The sequence below is a fragment of the Xiphophorus couchianus genome, chromosome 1 (assembly GCF_001444195.1).
Source record: "Xiphophorus couchianus chromosome 1, X_couchianus-1.0, whole genome shotgun sequence".
NCBI classification, from domain to species: domain Eukaryota; kingdom Metazoa; phylum Chordata; class Actinopteri; order Cyprinodontiformes; family Poeciliidae; genus Xiphophorus; species Xiphophorus couchianus.
The window spans coordinates 6,351,226-6,369,193 of record NC_040228.1 but is presented as its reverse complement, the minus strand read 5'-3'; the positions used below and the strand labels follow the sequence as shown (position 1 = coordinate 6,369,193).

Sequence of the window (17,968 nt, the reverse complement as noted above, 5' to 3'; positions counted from 1 at the left end):
ATTCTATTTATGCCCTCTCCATCCATACCAACAACCTATAACATGGAATCTATTTTAAATATTGTGTGCATGCGTGCCAGACCCCTATTAAAATATGAATGCTACCACAATATGAACGAAGTAAACAAGCATCCACATTTAGCCTATGCAAGCTTCAAGAAGGTCACGGAATGCATTAGACAAAGACGGCAAAAAAACAAAGCCAAATAATTATATTCAAAACATGGAATAGAGTTATTTCCTCAAGGACGCAGCTAAAAGCTGGCACACAGCGCTAATGATCAAACCAATGACTAGAACGTCAATAGCAACAAAAAATATATGTCTGAAATAAGCTTAGTTGTCTTTTTAGTGTTATTTGGAGCTTACCGTTCTGCTGTGTCCGTCATTTCCATAGAGTGAAGGAACTGACCCTCAGTCAGTCATTAGGGAAATCCGTCTTGATACCGGCAGAGGTTGCTGAAGCAGTGGCAAGTAAGTGCCCCAAAAACAGATTTTCCCCACTGATGTAGATGCATACCTGAGAAAAATCAAATTTAACAAGGTACTTTGAAGAGGCTGTGATGCTGGAGTGCCATATAGCGAATCATGTTGGTCAATACATACTAGAACCAAACATTTCCACTTGTCTACTGACAACTTTGGCATAACTGACCTTGGGCTACAAAATCAGTGAGAAAAAAAACCTGTCAGATTCACAAAACCGATTAATCAGAAGTCCATGACCTTCCACAGCAACTGCAAATGCAGTGACATAGTTGACAAGAAAGTCTAATGGAGAATAGAGATACATTACTTTGCATCAAAAATGTGAATTCTCACATTTCCTGCAGTGTCTGTTTTTAACTTATAGCAACTATGATCCAAATGAGACAGCTTAATGTCACCTGTGACCTGCTGTCTTTGGTGGTGCAGAGGTACACAGAACTGTTAGACCTGCTCGTTTCACCTGCTTTGTGAGTGCATGTAGATTTCATCTGGTTTCTACAAGTAAGGAAGGTTTATATTTGTGTTAAAAGGTGGAGGGAGCAGATGCTGCAGATATCACAACCAATTTTGCCATCTTGTGGGCATGAAGCTGAAACTGCAACACTATTGCACACTGCTCTGAAAAGGCTCAGGCGTGTGGTTTAGTTTTCCCTTCTGCCAGGAGCTTCAGTTGCCCGACCAGATCAGGACTAGAACAGTTTAGTGGTGGAGCTGGAGGAGCTTTCTGATGTGTGTAACTTGCCATGTTTATGGCAGGAAGCTGAAGATGAGCACTTCTCAGGAGATTACAGACGAATAAAAAGGAAGGGGAGGAGGGAGAGAGGAGAGCAGAGCGGAAAGACAAGCAGCTCTGTGAGACTGATACAGAGATGTGGAGGAGAGTTCCTGATCTGGAAGTCAGCCGGTGATCCAGAGGATGAAGGACTGATTGGTTTCTGGCTGGAGGGATGCTGCTCACGCTGCTCTTCTATTTTCGAATCAAAGGTAGGAGAACATGGAGGATTCAGGAGGACTTCACTATGTGTCTTTTATTAAAGCAAAGGTTCTCTGGGACCAGTCCAGTTTCTCATCAGAGACTCTTTAAGAGAATGAAGCAGTTCGGTCTGTTAACAGTGACACTGTAGCTGAACATAGATCAGATCTGCTCCAGGTTTTCTTTGCTTGCCGATTGAATCTCTGTCGGCCATACAGAACATGACTAGACAGTACATACAGGTGCAGTTATCTTATTAATTCATTTTACAATTTGAGCGTTATTGTCCTTTAAATGCATCAGTCAGATTTATGTTTGAGCTGTAGGAAAATGTTCAGTTGTTAGAGAACGGCTTTTCTGCAGGAACAGCAGGAAAGCGAAACACAGAAAGCTGTGATGCGGACCTACTGAAGGTCCGGCCCCACATCTTCAGTAGAGTTCCTCTCACAACTAAAAGATCAAATGTTGAGCAGTGGAAGGAAGAAGGAGTGTTGATGATCAGATTTTTTAGCAGGTGTTTGCTGATCTTGACATTTCTTTCTTCAGAGCATGCAGCACCATGAATCTTCTGAAAGTCTGCTCACATTTAAAACCTTCTGTAGCTCACCGTGTCAGTCAGCCTCTGAAGCCCTCACAGCTCCCTGCGTTGGCGCTCTTCTGAAGCCGTGAACAAGAACTCTGTTGTGGGAGTTTCTGTCGAACTGACAGGAAGAGATTTCACAGTAGTAGTGTTGTTGTCAGCTACATGCCTCAGCTGATGGTGCAGCTTCAGTGATGGCCAGCAGCTTGATGAATAAAACCCAGCTGTTATTACTTTGTGTCTCTGTGCACCAGCAATGTACTTCTTATTAAACACCCAGCATGGATCTGCATCAGACATGGCTGTTATACCTTATCAGCTGTTGTTTTCAATGTAGATGCCTTAGTCGTTAATTGCAAATCTAGCTTTTATGAACATTTGACTTGCTGATGTACTTTTTAGCTCCTAGAGGAACCAACACTATGGAGGGTGGAGCCGAAAGGACAGCAGTACCAATCACCAGTCAGGGCTAAACAAACCCTTTCTGGTCAACGGCTGGTTGACCTGCCTGCCTTTCTCAGTGCATCCCCGGATTTAAAACAGTGTTACTTTAATAAGAATTATGAGCAGAGTTTGACTAGCGATAACTAGTAACTAAATGACTAGTTCTTGCTACCAGAAGCATTTTGAAAACCTAAGGCTACGCACAGCATGATGGGAGGCATCGTGCTCTTCCTGTACCTGATTTTTGTGTTCACCTCGTTGGCTGTAAATTTTGTTTTGATCACAATTTCTCATTAATTCTTCACCATCTGCTCGATGCCTCTCCCTCTCTGTATTGGTCCACCACAACAATAATCGAACATGACAGTCATTATAGTTAACTATTAAAAGTGCTGTTGATTAAAGTGCTAGCTTGAAGCAGCACTGAATGTTGTTGCATTACATAGCAAGAAGTTGTAAAAGCAAATAAACAAATTACATTTTTATTGTTGAATAAATACAATGCATTTATTCCTCACAGCTCAGTTACACCTGCAGGCTGACAAGTACTATCGTTTTGCTTTGCTGTGTGTTTTGGTTCATTGTTAGTCAGGTTTTATAAATCTGCGCTATACTTGGCAGACAAGACATGTTTGTGTTGTGTTTCATTAGAGTAATGAAGTCTCTTCAACTGAACCGATCCCATTGAAGCGCACTCGGCACTTGCCAGCGCACTTGCTCTAAAGCAAGTGAAATTCGAAGTGAAATTGGATAGCGTGGTGGATCATATCAACTCATATTGGGGTTTGTTTTGCTTTTGCTTTTTGTTTTTTTGACTTGCATATCTGAAATCACTCAGAGTGTATAGCCAGCATCTGCCAGACATGTACAGCCCCGCACCGGTAAGGTGAGGGCGGGGTCTTCATTGTGACTGTTTGGATCAGTTCACGAACTAAACGAGGTTTTCACAGTTTACTGTGCAGAATAAATTAAACTGTTTAAAATAGATTGAGCCGAGTGACTGTGGAGGTCAGTCACTGCTTTAAGTCGCTGATGTTGAGCTTCAACATTTTCTCATACTGTGTCGGCTCATACTGGCGTCATCGCCCACTTTGATGCGCCGCATGCTGTTCTTATGCATACCTCACTGCTCAGTGCTGTGAGTTGGATGCGGGGGTAACATGGCAATAGATCTGTTGGCATGGTGTCACCTAGATGGACTGACTCATCAGCACGTGGCACTGATTTGTCTGCCATCCCACATGGTGGTTTGTACCTCTGCCATCCAATGCTGTGGAAGAACTGCAGAGACCGCAGAACCCCTCATTTAGTGTACATCTAAATATAGATGTACACTATATGTACATTATATTTAGATGTGTCAGAGTAAAGGAGGTTAAACTCTCGACATGTTTATTAGAAGAAAAATGTTTGAAAGCAAGTTTTGTTTTCTTAGTCACTACTTTGTGTTGGTTTGTCACATAAAATCCAGATGAAATATGCTGACGTTTTTGGTTGGAACTTAACAAACATTGAAGTTTGTTTGGGTGTGAAGATTTTTGCGAGAAGCTGTACTTTGGCAGAGCAACATGAACACAAGATTTACATCGTTACACCATGACCACTGTGTTTGTGTGTGAGGGAAAGGGCGGGTCTTGTTGGCAGTAAATTGTGACTGCTACTTTCCTGTGAAATGAACAATGTCTGGAAGTGAGTCAAGCCTTTGTAAATGTCCTGTCCTGATAGATTTGCTTGTACCACCCTGAACTTCAGCTGCTCGGCTCATTTCTCAACCTGCAGTCCATCAGCGGCACGCTGGATTCTCGTCTTTATTCCCCCTTCAGAGAGAATGGCAGGACTCTGCGTGTTGGCCTATACATCTGGAGGTGTTGTATTTTACCTTTAACCTGTTCTCATCCCTCCCTCTGTGTCCTCCCCCCTCTCTTTGGAAGAAATGTGGGGCGCTGGAGCAGTTGTGTTCCTCTGAGGATGGTGCTGAAATTTGTCAGTGATTTGAAGGAGCGTTAGGCAAGTGCAAACGTGTTGTAGGAGCATCATCAGCATTTCTGACCTTCGGGGTGGGAGTGGAGAAGACAGGACTTGTGCTCTAAGTGACTGCACTAAAATGGAACAGAGCGGATTCTAGCAACAACAGATAATCTGATTAAACCTGAAGGAAGAAACTGAAAGAGGAAATCTCTGGTGTGTTTGGGTTTGGGTTCTATTACCAGCTCACCTGTATAGTTAGCGATGTTTACAGCTGTAGTCACCAAACCGTCATCTGCGAGTTTAGTCAAATGGATCCACAATCAGCTGTGACATTAGACTTTACTTTATTCATTTTAGACATTGCAGTAAAAACATTGTGAACTGTTTGGTTTTTCAATTTAAATAAAAGTTTTTCACATGGACGGATGGTTTCTGGGTAAATGACGTATGCTAGGTCCAATTGCGCTAGCTCCATCCGGCCTAAACAGCAATGAGTAACATGTGAACAGCAGTGTCTGTTTACATTCCCAGAGATTGTAGATTTAAACCTCTTAGAAAATCAAGCATCTCCCAGGATTTCCAAATTCAGTATCTTCCACAGCGGACAGAACCGGACTAAGTGCTGTAAGTCCTGCTCTCCTGAATAACCTGCAGGAAAACAGCATTTCGTCTTCCAGTTGAATCTTCAGCTCACCACTAATGCTGAACGCAGCCAATTGATCCTTCAGTCAGGGGCAGTGTCTACACCAGAGTCTAAAGCCAAACACAATGTGTTAGTCTAGTTTTGCTGACTGTCTCAGGAGGATGCACAGGGAGCTGTGGTTTCTCCTGTTTGTTGATCTGGTGACTAACAGATTCTACAGACCTGCAGCTGTCTGCCAGCTTTGTAAAGCTTCACCTCAATCAGACGCAGTTGGTGTGTTTGTGTCAGACGGTCCCACTCGGTCCCAGTCTGATTAGTCCCATCCTGTGTGCCATGATGTCTGTCTGTGTGAGTTTGTTTAAATGATTGGCTAACTCTGCTGTGTACTGTGTGTTTTGGATAAGATTCTCATGTTTCCCTGACCACAGTGGTCAACACGGACCCTCCCTCACATTCCACAGGCCCTCTGCAGTGACCCGCCTTCTCTTGACAGCCATTTGAATGTCAGTGTCTCTAATCCTGCTGGCAGAGCCCAAATATATCTTAGCCAATTCAGTATGTGACTCATTTGATTTGTCTAACTCCATGATTTCACCCATGTTTTCTGGATTGTAAGAATCACAGAGATCATCACATTTCCTGAATGTAACGTCACTTAGTTGACTTTAATAACATATTTATTCTTAGTGGTTGTGCTAGTGCTTTAATACCATTATTATTTTTATCTTATTCTACCTGAAGCCTTTTGCTCTTTCTATCCAAGTGATTTTATTTTGTCATATCATTTTTAAAAAAATACAATGTATTATTATTATTATCTAGCATGAGATGTAAGAAGGTGTAGTATCTCACACTTCTATTCAGAGAACAAGGAACTAAGACGATGACAGACTGACTTGAACTGATTTCAGGAGGTGGCCTGCTTCTGTTCCTGATCCTTCATGCTGATCTCACCAACCCTGAATCACAGAGATAGAAACAGAATTTATTATCACATGGACATTCGTCACACAACCAGAAACCCAAAACCTTTAACTTCAGCATGTGCATCATGCAGCATATAATCTTCTAAAAACCTAATCTGCTTAGATTGCTGAATCTAAATGGGTCATATTGTTACACACCAGACTGTAGCCATGGATAAAGTGTCATGTTTATTTACTCATCTTTGTGGCTGCAGTTGCAGACTAGCTGCAGCCACAAAGATGGGATGAAAGATGGCTGTTAAATGGAATGGAATGAGTTTTATTTTTTGAAAAAGAAAGTAGTCATGCTTCACATGCAGAGGTGGAATAATACATTTTTGGCTCAAAGAAGATGATCAGAAAATCTGGAGTTCACTCTGGGGCATGCAGGTACAAAACTGTGAGGTGTCAGCATCTTCTTCCTGCTGCTTTGCTTCAGTCAGTTTCATCAAGCATCACACAGTGAGCTTTGATCTTGAGCTAGCTGTAACACTTTTATTAGAAGACCATGTCATCCTGACATCCTCACTGACAATAGCTGGCAGATATATGGTCTGACTGCCATGGCAACAGAGGGGAAAATGAGTTATTGGAGGAATGTATCATAGCCACACCCACTAACAGCAGCCAGACATACTAGGAAACCAGTAAAGTCTGGGAGAGCAGCTAATGAATTATTACTGGGAGATCATCTCAGCAGCTCGGTGTCTACATCCTGCTTTTTACTTATTGTACAGCATAATAGCTGTTTCAACAAACCATAGCTACACATCTAACTCAGCTGAAAGGCAAACACGTCTCTGCGAGAAAATAAACCAGTAAAGATACAGGAACCTTGTAGCAAAATGTGCTTTAAATACGATCTGATTCATACTGATAAAATCATCATAGACATCATGAAAAGTAAAATGGCTTTAAAAGCATTTATTGTAGTGGGATGATGGAAAATATTATACTATTATGTTATTATAAAGCCTTAGCAAAGCTACCAGGCTGCGGCTCTTCAGCTTTTTAAATCTGTTTTCCAGAATCAGTCTACCGCCGCCGGGCCAGAAGATGGAGGAAGCTCTACCGAGTGAACGGACACCTTTTCCAGGCCAAAAGCTTTAACAGGGTGAGTCTCTCACCTTTCTCTGACATACACACACAATTCACTCTCAGCTGCAGACAACTGGTGGAAAAAAAGTGAACAAAGATTGAGTCAGTTATATTTGACTGAATCCAGCAGTATTTAAAATTTGAAGCTTGATATACACTAATTTTCTTAGGATGTGCTGTTTGTTTTCCCCATGGTGAAACAACTGAGTTTGATGTGAACTCCAACCTGCAGATTAAACCATTAATATTTTTTCCCATTTTGCCTTCTGCTTGTTTATATTGATATAATGTGCAGACATACAGACAGTCTTATGTACCAGTTTTAGCTGCTGTGTGAGCTGCAGACTGCAGCTGCTGCACTGTGAAAGGAAGATCTTGATTATTAGCCAGTGGTGTTGATGGGTTATTATGGCTCATAGCAATCTGTTGATATTAGCTGTAGCTTCATAATGATGCCCACATGAATTTCTTTTTCTAAATGAACGTTGTATTAAAGGATTTTGGATCATTTAAAAGCAAAATAGTGTAACTTACCTTTGGAGAAGTACTTCCTGTTGCGTTTAGCGGAAAATGTCATCATAAAATCACTATCTGTTTTGTTCATGGGAGTGGGAATAAAAATAGCAACAGGTATTTTGTTCCATATAACACAGTATGAGTGTAAGAGGTAAACGTTCTATGGATGCAAACTCGACTAAAAACCCACCTGTTTGGAATTGTATTTGAAACGTATTCAATTACAAATTTATTGATGGAACCTGAATTAATGTCGTGTTTTGATTGTTGATTCTATGTTGCATTGTGTTTCTGTGTTTGATATGATGTAAAGCACTTTGAAATGCCTTGCTGCTGAAATGTGCTATACAAATAAAATTTGATTGATTGTTTGACTCATTCAGAATAAATTACTCATTTATTTCCCTACTAGACTTTGTCGTGTTCACGATGTTGCAATTTGTACCTTAAATTTAAACATCTTCACTATATAGAATTGAGAGCAAAGATTTTAAATATGGATGTAGAAAATGGTTTTCAATGTTGTTAAAAATTGTTCAGGATGAGACGAAAATGTGGTTTAAAGCAATATATAATGAAGTGTTGGACAGTATGAATGCAGAGATGAACAGATGTCAATTTACTAATTCCAGAGACAAAAAAAAGGCCAGACTTAAGACTTGACTTGTACTTTGCCACATTTGTACATTGCCAGTTCATCCCAAGCTACACTTGTGCCTGACGACTCCTTTACATACCTAAAATAATCAGGTGCAAAACAACCAAAACTATAGTGAAGAAAAGTTCAGTTCAAATTGCATATATATCATTTGTTCACAACAACGTCTATCTCAAAGTACTTTACAAAATGTATTTAATTTGTATCCAGAAATATTTAGTAAATTCAATCCAATTATATAGAGAGTATTTTCTCCCAAGTTCAGTTTATTATTTAAACTGGTTACTCCAAAGTTTATTTCAGCATTCTGCAAAATAACTTTTCATCTACAGTTCAGCTGAGAGGCAGTCTCATTTAGAAATGCACTAAGAAAATTTGGTAACACTTTATTTGACGGAATGTGCATAAGACTGACATGACACTGTCATAAACATGACCTGTCATGAACATGAAGGAGTGTTTATGAACGTCTGACTGTTGTCCTGAAGTGTCATTCTGTAAATAATGACACTTTTAATGCAACGTTGCTCTAAAAGTTGCCTTGAAAGTCCATTAAAAGTGCCAGCTTTGCATTATTTTGTAAATAATGACACTTTAATGCAAAGTTGGCACTTTCAATGGACTTTCAAGGCAACTTTTAGAGCAACGCTGCATTAAAAGTGTCATTATTTGCAGAATGACACTTCATGACAACAGTCATAAACATTCATAAAGACTCCTTTATGCTCATGACAGGTGTCATGTCATGTTTATGACAGTGCCTTGTCAGTCTTATGCACACCCCGTCTAATAAACTGTTGCCGAAAAATTAGTGCATCTTTACAGCTTTTTTACAGCTTTGATTTGCACATTTTGATCATTATGAATGCTCTTCCAGTTGTCACTTAAGAGAGATATTAAAAATGTGCTAAATATTTTCCATTGCCTTTCCTGTACTGAGCTGGAATATTCTCGATTTTATTTCCTCACTGATACTTAAAATCTCCGTCACTATGTAGTAGCGTAGAAGATGTGCTGGTATAACACTGACATGCTATACCAGTGTGGTCAGTGCAGCCTGGTATAGCATGCCAAGTGTGGTGTATGCAGTGCTCTCACATAAGGCTGGAGTTTTGAGGTCCCATATGGCCAATCAGCATTCAGATCTGATGAAGATGAAATTTTCTCAGTCAGGTCAGGTCGCTTTTGTTGTTGTAATGAAAAGTTATTTGTAACTCAGTAGCTACATGAAGAAAGGATTGTGTCCTGTACATCCCAGGAGCGTTGGGAGAGAACAGCATGTTTGATTAGAATCTGTTACAAGTCAAGTCCTTACTACAATTATTTGCTTCTAAATGTGAGCTGAACACAGGACTCTTCCTGTTTATCTGTAGGGAAGGTGCGGCACATTCAGTCATGGTCACATTGCCATTGAATTATAAATCGCAAGTAATCAAGTCAGATCTACAGCTGAGCTTTCTGACTGCTGATCCATAATTCATGCTGACCTAGTTGTGGTTTGTTTAGCTGATGCCTCGTCTCTGAGACGCGAGCTTCCATCATTTCCCTGCTACGATGTTAAAAGGCTCCACTTGCCCATCCTGCCTTCTCAAACAGGATGTAAGTGATCTTCTACAGCACTGGAAGAAATGGAGCATGCTACTTTCAGATCTTAAGTAGCATGGTCGCACTGAAGGGAGATCAGGTTCCACCTGCCAGAAAAAGACCTCACGTCTGTGTTTAATGTTGTTAAAAGGTTTGGCTGTGGCATGTTGGGGTTATTTCCTACAGTTTGCCTCTTAGGCAGTGGCAGATACAGTTCCTGTAAAAACGTATTCACCCCTAGGATGCTTTACAATTTTACTGCTCCTAAAAATCAATCATGGTCAAAATAATTAGGCTTCTTTGGTGCTAGTAGTCTTACAGTGAGTGGAGCAAAGATCAGCAGAGTGCAGAGAGCGTGCTTGCAGTTATTCTAGTATAAAGACAGCTGGTTCTGAAAGGTCCATTCAGTGGTTCATCAGTGTACCTGGCTATCATTACAGCACGACTAGTGAGAGAAGACACCAGGTCACCAAAGTTATGCTGAGGCAGTTAAAAGCGTCAGCTGATGATTGTTGCCAGCCAAAGCTTTATGGGAGTGTAGGGATGAGAAATCAATGCTGGAACTAGAGTTTGCCAAAAGGCACGCGGGAAGAGGCTCCAGGATTTAGTGGAAGAAAGTTCTTTGGTCTGATGAAACCAAAATGGAGCTTTTTAGGAAGACAAGACATAATGTTTTGGTAGACATCAAACACTGCTCATCAGCACTGCAAACACTATCCCTGCAGTGAAACATAGCGTTGGCTGCATTATGCTGCATGAGCAGCAGGCCCTGAAAGGCTTTTAAATGTAGAAGGTCAGATGAAGTCAGCAGAATAAAGGGAAATCCTGGAGGACAATTAGTTTCTATTAGCAGGACAACTACAGCTTCAGAGAAAATGTATTATCCAGTAGTTCCCTCTGCTTTGTCTCTTTGGAGATGTTCTCGACAAATGTTCAATTTCTTCCTGCTTACTATTGTTGAATTAATGACAAATTACAGATGACACATAATAAGGCACTTTAACTGTTCCTGATCCAGTTTTTATGTCTGAATGTAAATACAGTATAAGCCAATAGAAATATTCTCCTCATTACTAAAGTTTGCACCTGACCACCATGTTGTTTTTGTCATTGTAAATATCATTAAACCTCATATACACAGCCAGTCTGACTGATGCACTTTCTGCTCTCATCTTCCTCTGTGTCATTATAACCATTTATTACATAATAAGCCTAAGAATAAACCTCTCATGCTAATCTTTAGCAAATGAGCTGCTAAAGCTGTACACAGAATGGAGAAACAAAGGTCAACACAAGGTTCTTAATTATTAAAAAGCTTAATCTTTATTGTTTTGTTTGGTGTTAAATGAACAGATGCACAATTAGTCAATAAAATATTTCAGTGAGTGTAATTTACTGAGCCTTTCTGCCAATAATAGGTAGAAATATATGTAAGAGTGGAAGTGTGGGAGATTGACGCCTAACCAGTTGTTGGAGACTTTTAGTCAAACATTTTTACCTTGTTAACCAATTTCTATGCCTGTTTAAAACTGTGGGAGAGGTCAGCATTGCTGACTGAAACATCAGCTCTGTCGTGAATTGTGGTTATTGTGGTGAGGATGGAAGCGCGGTGGACCCCGGTGGCAGTGAGAAATGATGTTTTTAATTATGATTACAAAGTATAGAGGTCCAGGCAGCACAGGTGAGCAATGAGGCGAAGAACTCAGACACTGGTAGCGCTTAACACGACTGGAACGGGACACGGGACAGGGTCCGACAAGGAGCAGGAGACACAGGTGGGGTTACATACATAGAGGGTAATCAGTGAAAATGAGGGACAGCTGGAAACACAGAGACTAAATTAACTGAAAAACACACACACACACACAAATTCCAAATTATTACAAGCTCTTCACATATGTGACTGGCCAGAACAAAACCAGGAAACAAGTCTCCGTGGGATTTATTTACAGATTCTGAAAATGTGAATTCTAAACCTTTACTGATGTCAAACACACACACACACACACACACACAAAAAATGAAGACGATATGGTCATTTGAATGTTGACACTCTGCAAACAAAAGTGTCAAATTTTCAAAAGAATTTTCCCCAAACCTGATTAGCCACTGGGGGGTGTTAACTTAGCTTTTCATTTAAATTACTTTGCAATAACTACCTAATAATTAACTGCTCCAATCATATAAGTAGTCCTGGTGTGTTTTCTTTTCACTGGTATCTTTCTTGTGGATTTTGTCATCAACAAGTAAGGCTCTTTTGGTTTCTCGTATTCTTGTGGTGTGTCACATATATCTAGTTTGTTAATGTAACTGTTTTGTGTCAGGCTAAGAAAACTATTGACATTTCCAGAAGCTCTAAGAACATGAAATTGTCCAAAATGTCTTTGTGTGTTGCAGCGTTAAGAGTTCCATTCACTAGAAATAAGAGAGCTAAACCCAGAAAAACATCCACACACACACACACAGCTGTTGTACTTCCACTACCCGGCTGTAAAACCTTTTTTTTTTGTTTCCGGTGTTTCAAAAGATTTCCTTTCGATTTCACTCATCCTGAGGCTAACATTGATCTTGTCCAAATCATTTTCTCTTTACATGTCTTCACTATAAACTGTCAAAGTACTGAACTCACACATTTCAGAGTCATGTCTTCTGCCTTCCTTTAAATTCCATCCTAAATGAACATTAAATTAATTAAAGTCTGACTTGTCTATATTGATCTCCATATGTCAGAAAATAGTGTTTTTTCCCCTCCAATTCCTTATTATTTTTGATCTCTTTGATATTAGCGTATAATTTGTCTTCTGGTTGCTTTTATAACATTTCAGGATCAATTTTAATATGCTAACCTGTTTAATAACAAAGCCGGTGGATATTGAACGTCTTCTGCCCAAACTGTGTAGTTCCTGTCTGGGAACAACAGTTTTCCTGGTTAGCCTTAGCGGTAATGAGTGCCATAGCCAGCCTCTACCTGATGTGTAGTTGTGATCTGAGCTGAGCTTGGTTGAGAATGAAAACAAGAAGCTTTTCTCTTTTCTTAAATTATTATTTTTTTGTAGAAATTACCGAGTGGATTTTTAGCGCAGTTGATTTATCTTAGTCAGCCTGCAGCCTCTGCTTGGTTCCCTCTGCTGTCCTCCGCATATAAATAAGACAAACATAAGTAGGTCAGACTCCCTCCAACCTCCACCCTCTTCTTCTCTCACTCCTTCCTTCCTTTTTTCCTGCCAGATCCAACACCCTCATCTTTCAGCACTATTTCCACCTTTCCATCTCTCTCTATCTGTCCCCGCCGGTGCCATTTACGTTGAAAGCATCCCAAAAACATAATGAGGTTGGCAGAATTTAGTCTTCCACCTCTTAAAGATGATCTACTGTGAAAAATTCCCTCAGACAAACAAGCACAAAGGCCACAAAATATCTCATGTGAGGGCAGAAAGATTGACTATATTACAGAGGGAAAATATTCTTTTCCAGCACCTGTTAATGATACAAGATCAAAGTGTTTCAGATGCGTCCTCTACATCAGTGGTCCCCAACCTTTTTAGGGTGGGGTTAGGGAACTGCATTCCACCCTCAGATCTTCTGCTTGAGGAAACTCCAAAGGTTCTCAATAGGGTTGAGGTCAGAGGTGGATGGTGACCACACCATGAGTTTCTCCCCTTTTATGCCCATAGCAGCCAATGACACAGTGGTATTCCTTGCAGCATTCATTGTCATGCATGAAGATGATTTTGCTACTGAAGATACGGCTCTTCTTTTTGAACCATGAAAGAAAGTGATCAGTCAGAAAGTCCATCTACTTTGCTGAGGTCATTTTCACACCTTCAGGGACTCTGAAGGGGCCGACCAATGATCCTTTCTCTTTCCCATATTGCTTGAAACCTGTGGCCTGCTTAATAATGTGGAACATCCTTCTTGAGTATATTTCCTTTAATTGAGCTCACCAGACAAACTAATCAACCATCTCTCTGAAATTAATTATAGTGATTCAAAGAGCCCTGACACACAATACCATCTATACATTTAAGAGCACAACAAAAAATTGAATCTTTATGACACTTAAATCCAATTTGCATAATAATTTGGAACACGGTGTACACTATTAGTAGAGCCTCATTTTTATTTTCTCATAACAAAAACGGCTCACATACCTTGTTGTTACCTCAAACAACAAGCTGTTTTCAATCTGGTCTGGAGTGTTTAATCATCCTTTAATGTTTATCCCAGAGTAGCTGCTATTCTCCACTGCTTGTTACTGACTGAAGCTTCTAAACGCTGTATAATAACTATCTATTTCTAATAGTTGTGGGTGTTACGGAAAACAGACCAGACTTTCCAACATGTTTCTTTTATTGTATTGATCAGGCCAAAGTTTAAAGGAGGATCTTTTTACTCCACAGGGCATTCCTGTGTGTTGCAGAGAAGGGATGTAGAAAACTTTATGAATATTTTATAAATGTACGCTTAACATCTGCTCAGAGTTGGCTTTGCATGAGTGAACGTAGCCTCTTGAAGTTTCACTGGAAAAGAGCAGTGACTGAGGCCCTTTGTTCTTTACAGCCTCTGTCAATGAATGGTACTGGTACAGCCAGATCCGTGCGCCGCATTTCAAGTGTCAGCTTCCTTTCTGAGGAGTTGTGGTTTGATGAGTCATGAACATGTCGAAGCTAAGACTAATGTAGCATAAATAAACACAAGCCAAGATAGCCAGCAACAGAAACTGTAGGAACGGGCAAACTCATTGGAGAGCTTGTGATGTAACTGAGACGCAGCCTTGAAGTAAATGTGTAAGAATAAGTGAATCTGAACTCTATGATCATACTGCAAACCAGATAAAAGTATAGGGAAGATAAGGAAGAGGAACTTTTGTCCAATTTTATATAACCTTTCCTACTCTGAGACACAATCTACAGTTTAACCTCTAACCTCCAGTTCAGAGCAAAAGACTGATATCCAGCAAGTCAGATCCCAACAGCTGTCCAATCTAAAGAAGAGACAGACAGCTGCAACATCTGAAATTTTTTTTTCCCATTTAGTTGTGAATTTCTGCATCATCGAAACTACAACAGCTTCTACACCAAACAAATGTAGCGTAAGATGCTCTAAACACATGAGTTATAGTTTAAGCCAAACTGAAAATAAGCTAACCCGTAAGCTAACCCGTTAAAATATATGTTTTTGCAAAGTTTAGTTTTTTTAAATTTAGCCTTCATACGCTTCAGCCAGTGTTGATTAGACCTACTGAAACATCTATCACAAAATGTACTGGAATAAGTGCACCTTGTACACCATGTACATACACCATGTAACAATCATGTGGACTGTTGCATGGTCATGGTGTGCATGTACACATCACTGTACAGTATTGAAACTGTATATTTCATGTTTTATGTTTCTAAAACATGAAGAGCATGCAGATATTAAAGGACTTAGTTGCTAAATTTCACCGTTCTGAATTGAACTAAGATAAAATCAGTTTACTTTAATTAGAATGCAGGTGTATTAGAATCGGAATCTGATTATTGGATGAACCTGGCAGATTGTGGCAATAATTCAACCAGACCAGTTTACTTTGTAAATAAAGTGTCTGAGGAGAATTTTTGTTGTGAACCGAACCCATCAACAACCTAAAAAGGAAGAACACGAAATTAATTTGATATATTATTTTGCAAATAGATCCTTAAAAGCCTGATTTTACATTTATTGTCATTTCTTAACATTATTGCTTGTGTTTGATGAATAAATTCAGCAGTGATCGAGAAACTAATGTGTGTGTGTGTTTAGTCTGTGCTCGTGTGTGTCTGTGTCTTCCAGAAAGCCTACTGTGGCCACTGTAGCGAAAGGATATGGGGGCTGGGCGGGCAGGGCTACAAGTGTATCAGCTGCAAACTGTTGGTCCATAAGCGCTGTCACAGACTCCTCCCTCAGACCTGCCAAAGGCTTATGGTGAGTTATTCATTTGCATATGGGCTCGACGGAACACTCCGGTCTGAAATCAAGTTTCACACAGTTAGAAAGTGTGAGGATATGTTCCCTGAGTGGGAAAACGCCGTGGAGTCCAACATGTCAAAGCACTGCGTGCTGATCTTAAGGCAACAAGTTGAATGTTGAACCTGCATCGTGTCAGAATTCTGGTAGCATCGCAGAGTTCTTTGATGCATACGATTTAGCTTTCCAAGACGTTTCACTCATGACATTTTCTCTAGGATTAGCAGTAAGTTTAATTGAGGTAGTCCAAGGATGGCGCATTCAGTATATGAGCCTTAAAGTTTTTGCACCAAGGTAGTTTTGTCTTCTGATTGGTTAATGTAGACCAATCAGAAGAAATTTTTACAAAATAAAAACCCTTCCTCACAGAACAAAGCAGACCTCAGGTCTTTTACAAAGACCATCCACCTGTTAAGATTCCCTTAAAGGAGTCCTCCATTAGCGGGATATGCTCACAGCCCCATCGTGGGACAACTGGAGAAGATATTTTAAAGCTAAAAACAGAGCTCAAGGCTCAGTGTTAAGACTACATGTAGAATGAAATCTTCAAGAATAAACTTTGCCAAAAAGGAAATACAATCATTTTAGTCCTTCTCAATTGTTGTTTACTTTTTAATCCCTTCCTTTAGTCTTGTTTTCTGTGTACAACTGTTCTTCTACTGGGAAAAAGTTGGTCCATCCCCAAATCTAACTTGTATACATCTGGTAGTCTTCCTCATACATAAAATGTTTCACCAGAGGATACTGCTCCAAATGAAATTAGTTTGGAGCTTCAAATTGCTAGGCTAATTCAGTATGGAGCTGACCTAGCAACACACTCTTATTACATTCAGTCTGCTGAAACTGTATGGGGGAATTTTTCTCCCATAATTCGAGAGCACACATTTTTAGTCTGGAAGCAGGATTCAATTTTTTTTGTTCTCAAAAATTTTAATATTTTTGCTTACATTTTCATCTTGAAAGCAGGACTTCTCGTCTTTCTTCTCAAAACTTATCTTGCTCTAACCTTTCTCCTCACGCTCTTACAGAGCGTCTTACTCCCGTCGAATGATTCGTAAGCGAGTCATTCTCGCTTACGAATCATTCGTAAGCGAGATTGCGAGATGCGTTTGTTTCCTTTGAGCAGGTGTGCATGTGTGGCTACTATCGATTGTAGTAACCTGTGCCACCCACTGGATGTAGGGAGTTGGTTGGGTGAACAAACTCCTGCCTAATATCAGAAAGCTTTTAGCGATCAGCACACTGCTAGCAGATATGTAACATGGAGCAGAAAGCTGAGGCCGTTGTTTTTCCCTACATCCAGTGGGTGGCGCAGGTTACTACAATCGATCAATCAACACACTTACAGTACAACACTTTCATTCTATTTGCTGAGAGGTTTCCAGGCGACGGTGTATTTTTGCTCCAGAAGCAAGCAGAAAATGTTTCGTAAGGAAGCTGAGAGTCCGAACAGAGACTATGTCTGAGCCCGAAGAGGAGTTTTGAGTGCAAGCATTACAAGTTTTGAGAACAAAAGGCATGAAATCCTGCTTTCAAATTGAAAATGTGTGCTCTTGGATTATGGCAGAAAAAAAAAATTGGTGTAAGTATCAAAACTGTTCAGTCCACATATAATGATTCATTTTATGCCTGTTGCACAATTCGGGATGCGACATGATCCAGTATGTGCTATTTAAGACGAGCGAAGCATAACAGGTCGTTTTGTTATGCTCTTTAACGCGGATGGGAAATAACGGGGAGGAATCAGGTCGTGGCGTTGGAGAAGGAGAGCAACTTGGCACGTTTGACTTCTGTTTGAATTTGTTTTGTGTGTCACTAATGTATGGATCCACATGCCAGCCTGAGCTACATTCCTGTTGGCTTATCCGTACACACAGGCTGTCGCAACACAGCTAGAAAATGAGCCCGATTATTTTTGGCCCCTAGGTAACCGACAGTCTTTGAACCTCTCGGTATCCAAGGTGGAGCTGAAGCTTTTCTTCTGTGTTTGAGCAATAACCAGTCTTTTTTTGCAGTGCTCCTTATTTGTCTGGCCAAAAAAATACCCCTGTGTTTACTTCTT

The 17,968-nt window shown here is 40.2% G+C and overlaps 2 protein-coding genes across 10 annotated transcripts in view; one reads left to right on the top strand and one right to left on the bottom strand.

Moving 5' to 3' along the window:
- The window catches only part of bcas2 (BCAS2 pre-mRNA processing factor), a 624,479-nt gene that overhangs the window by 508,526 nt on the left and 97,985 nt on the right, over positions 1 to 17,968 (bottom strand). The gene's annotated exons all lie outside the window — the stretch shown is intronic.
- prkcz (protein kinase C, zeta) overlaps positions 1 to 17,968 on the top strand; it is a 106,317-nt gene that overhangs the window by 43,424 nt on the left and 44,925 nt on the right. For 5 of the 9 annotated variants that reach the window (XM_028012994.1, XM_028012985.1, XM_028013018.1 and 2 more), the window contains 2 exons: positions 7,091 to 7,176; positions 15,733 to 15,864. In XM_028012994.1, coding sequence (XP_027868795.1) covers positions 7,091 to 7,176; positions 15,733 to 15,864 — 218 coding nt within the window. Of the gene's footprint in view, positions 1 to 1,152; positions 1,474 to 4,199; positions 4,352 to 7,090; positions 7,177 to 15,732; positions 15,865 to 17,968 lie in introns of those variants that run through there. The other 4 variants (XM_028013028.1, XM_028013009.1, XM_028013037.1 and 1 more) reach the window with 4 other exon arrangements.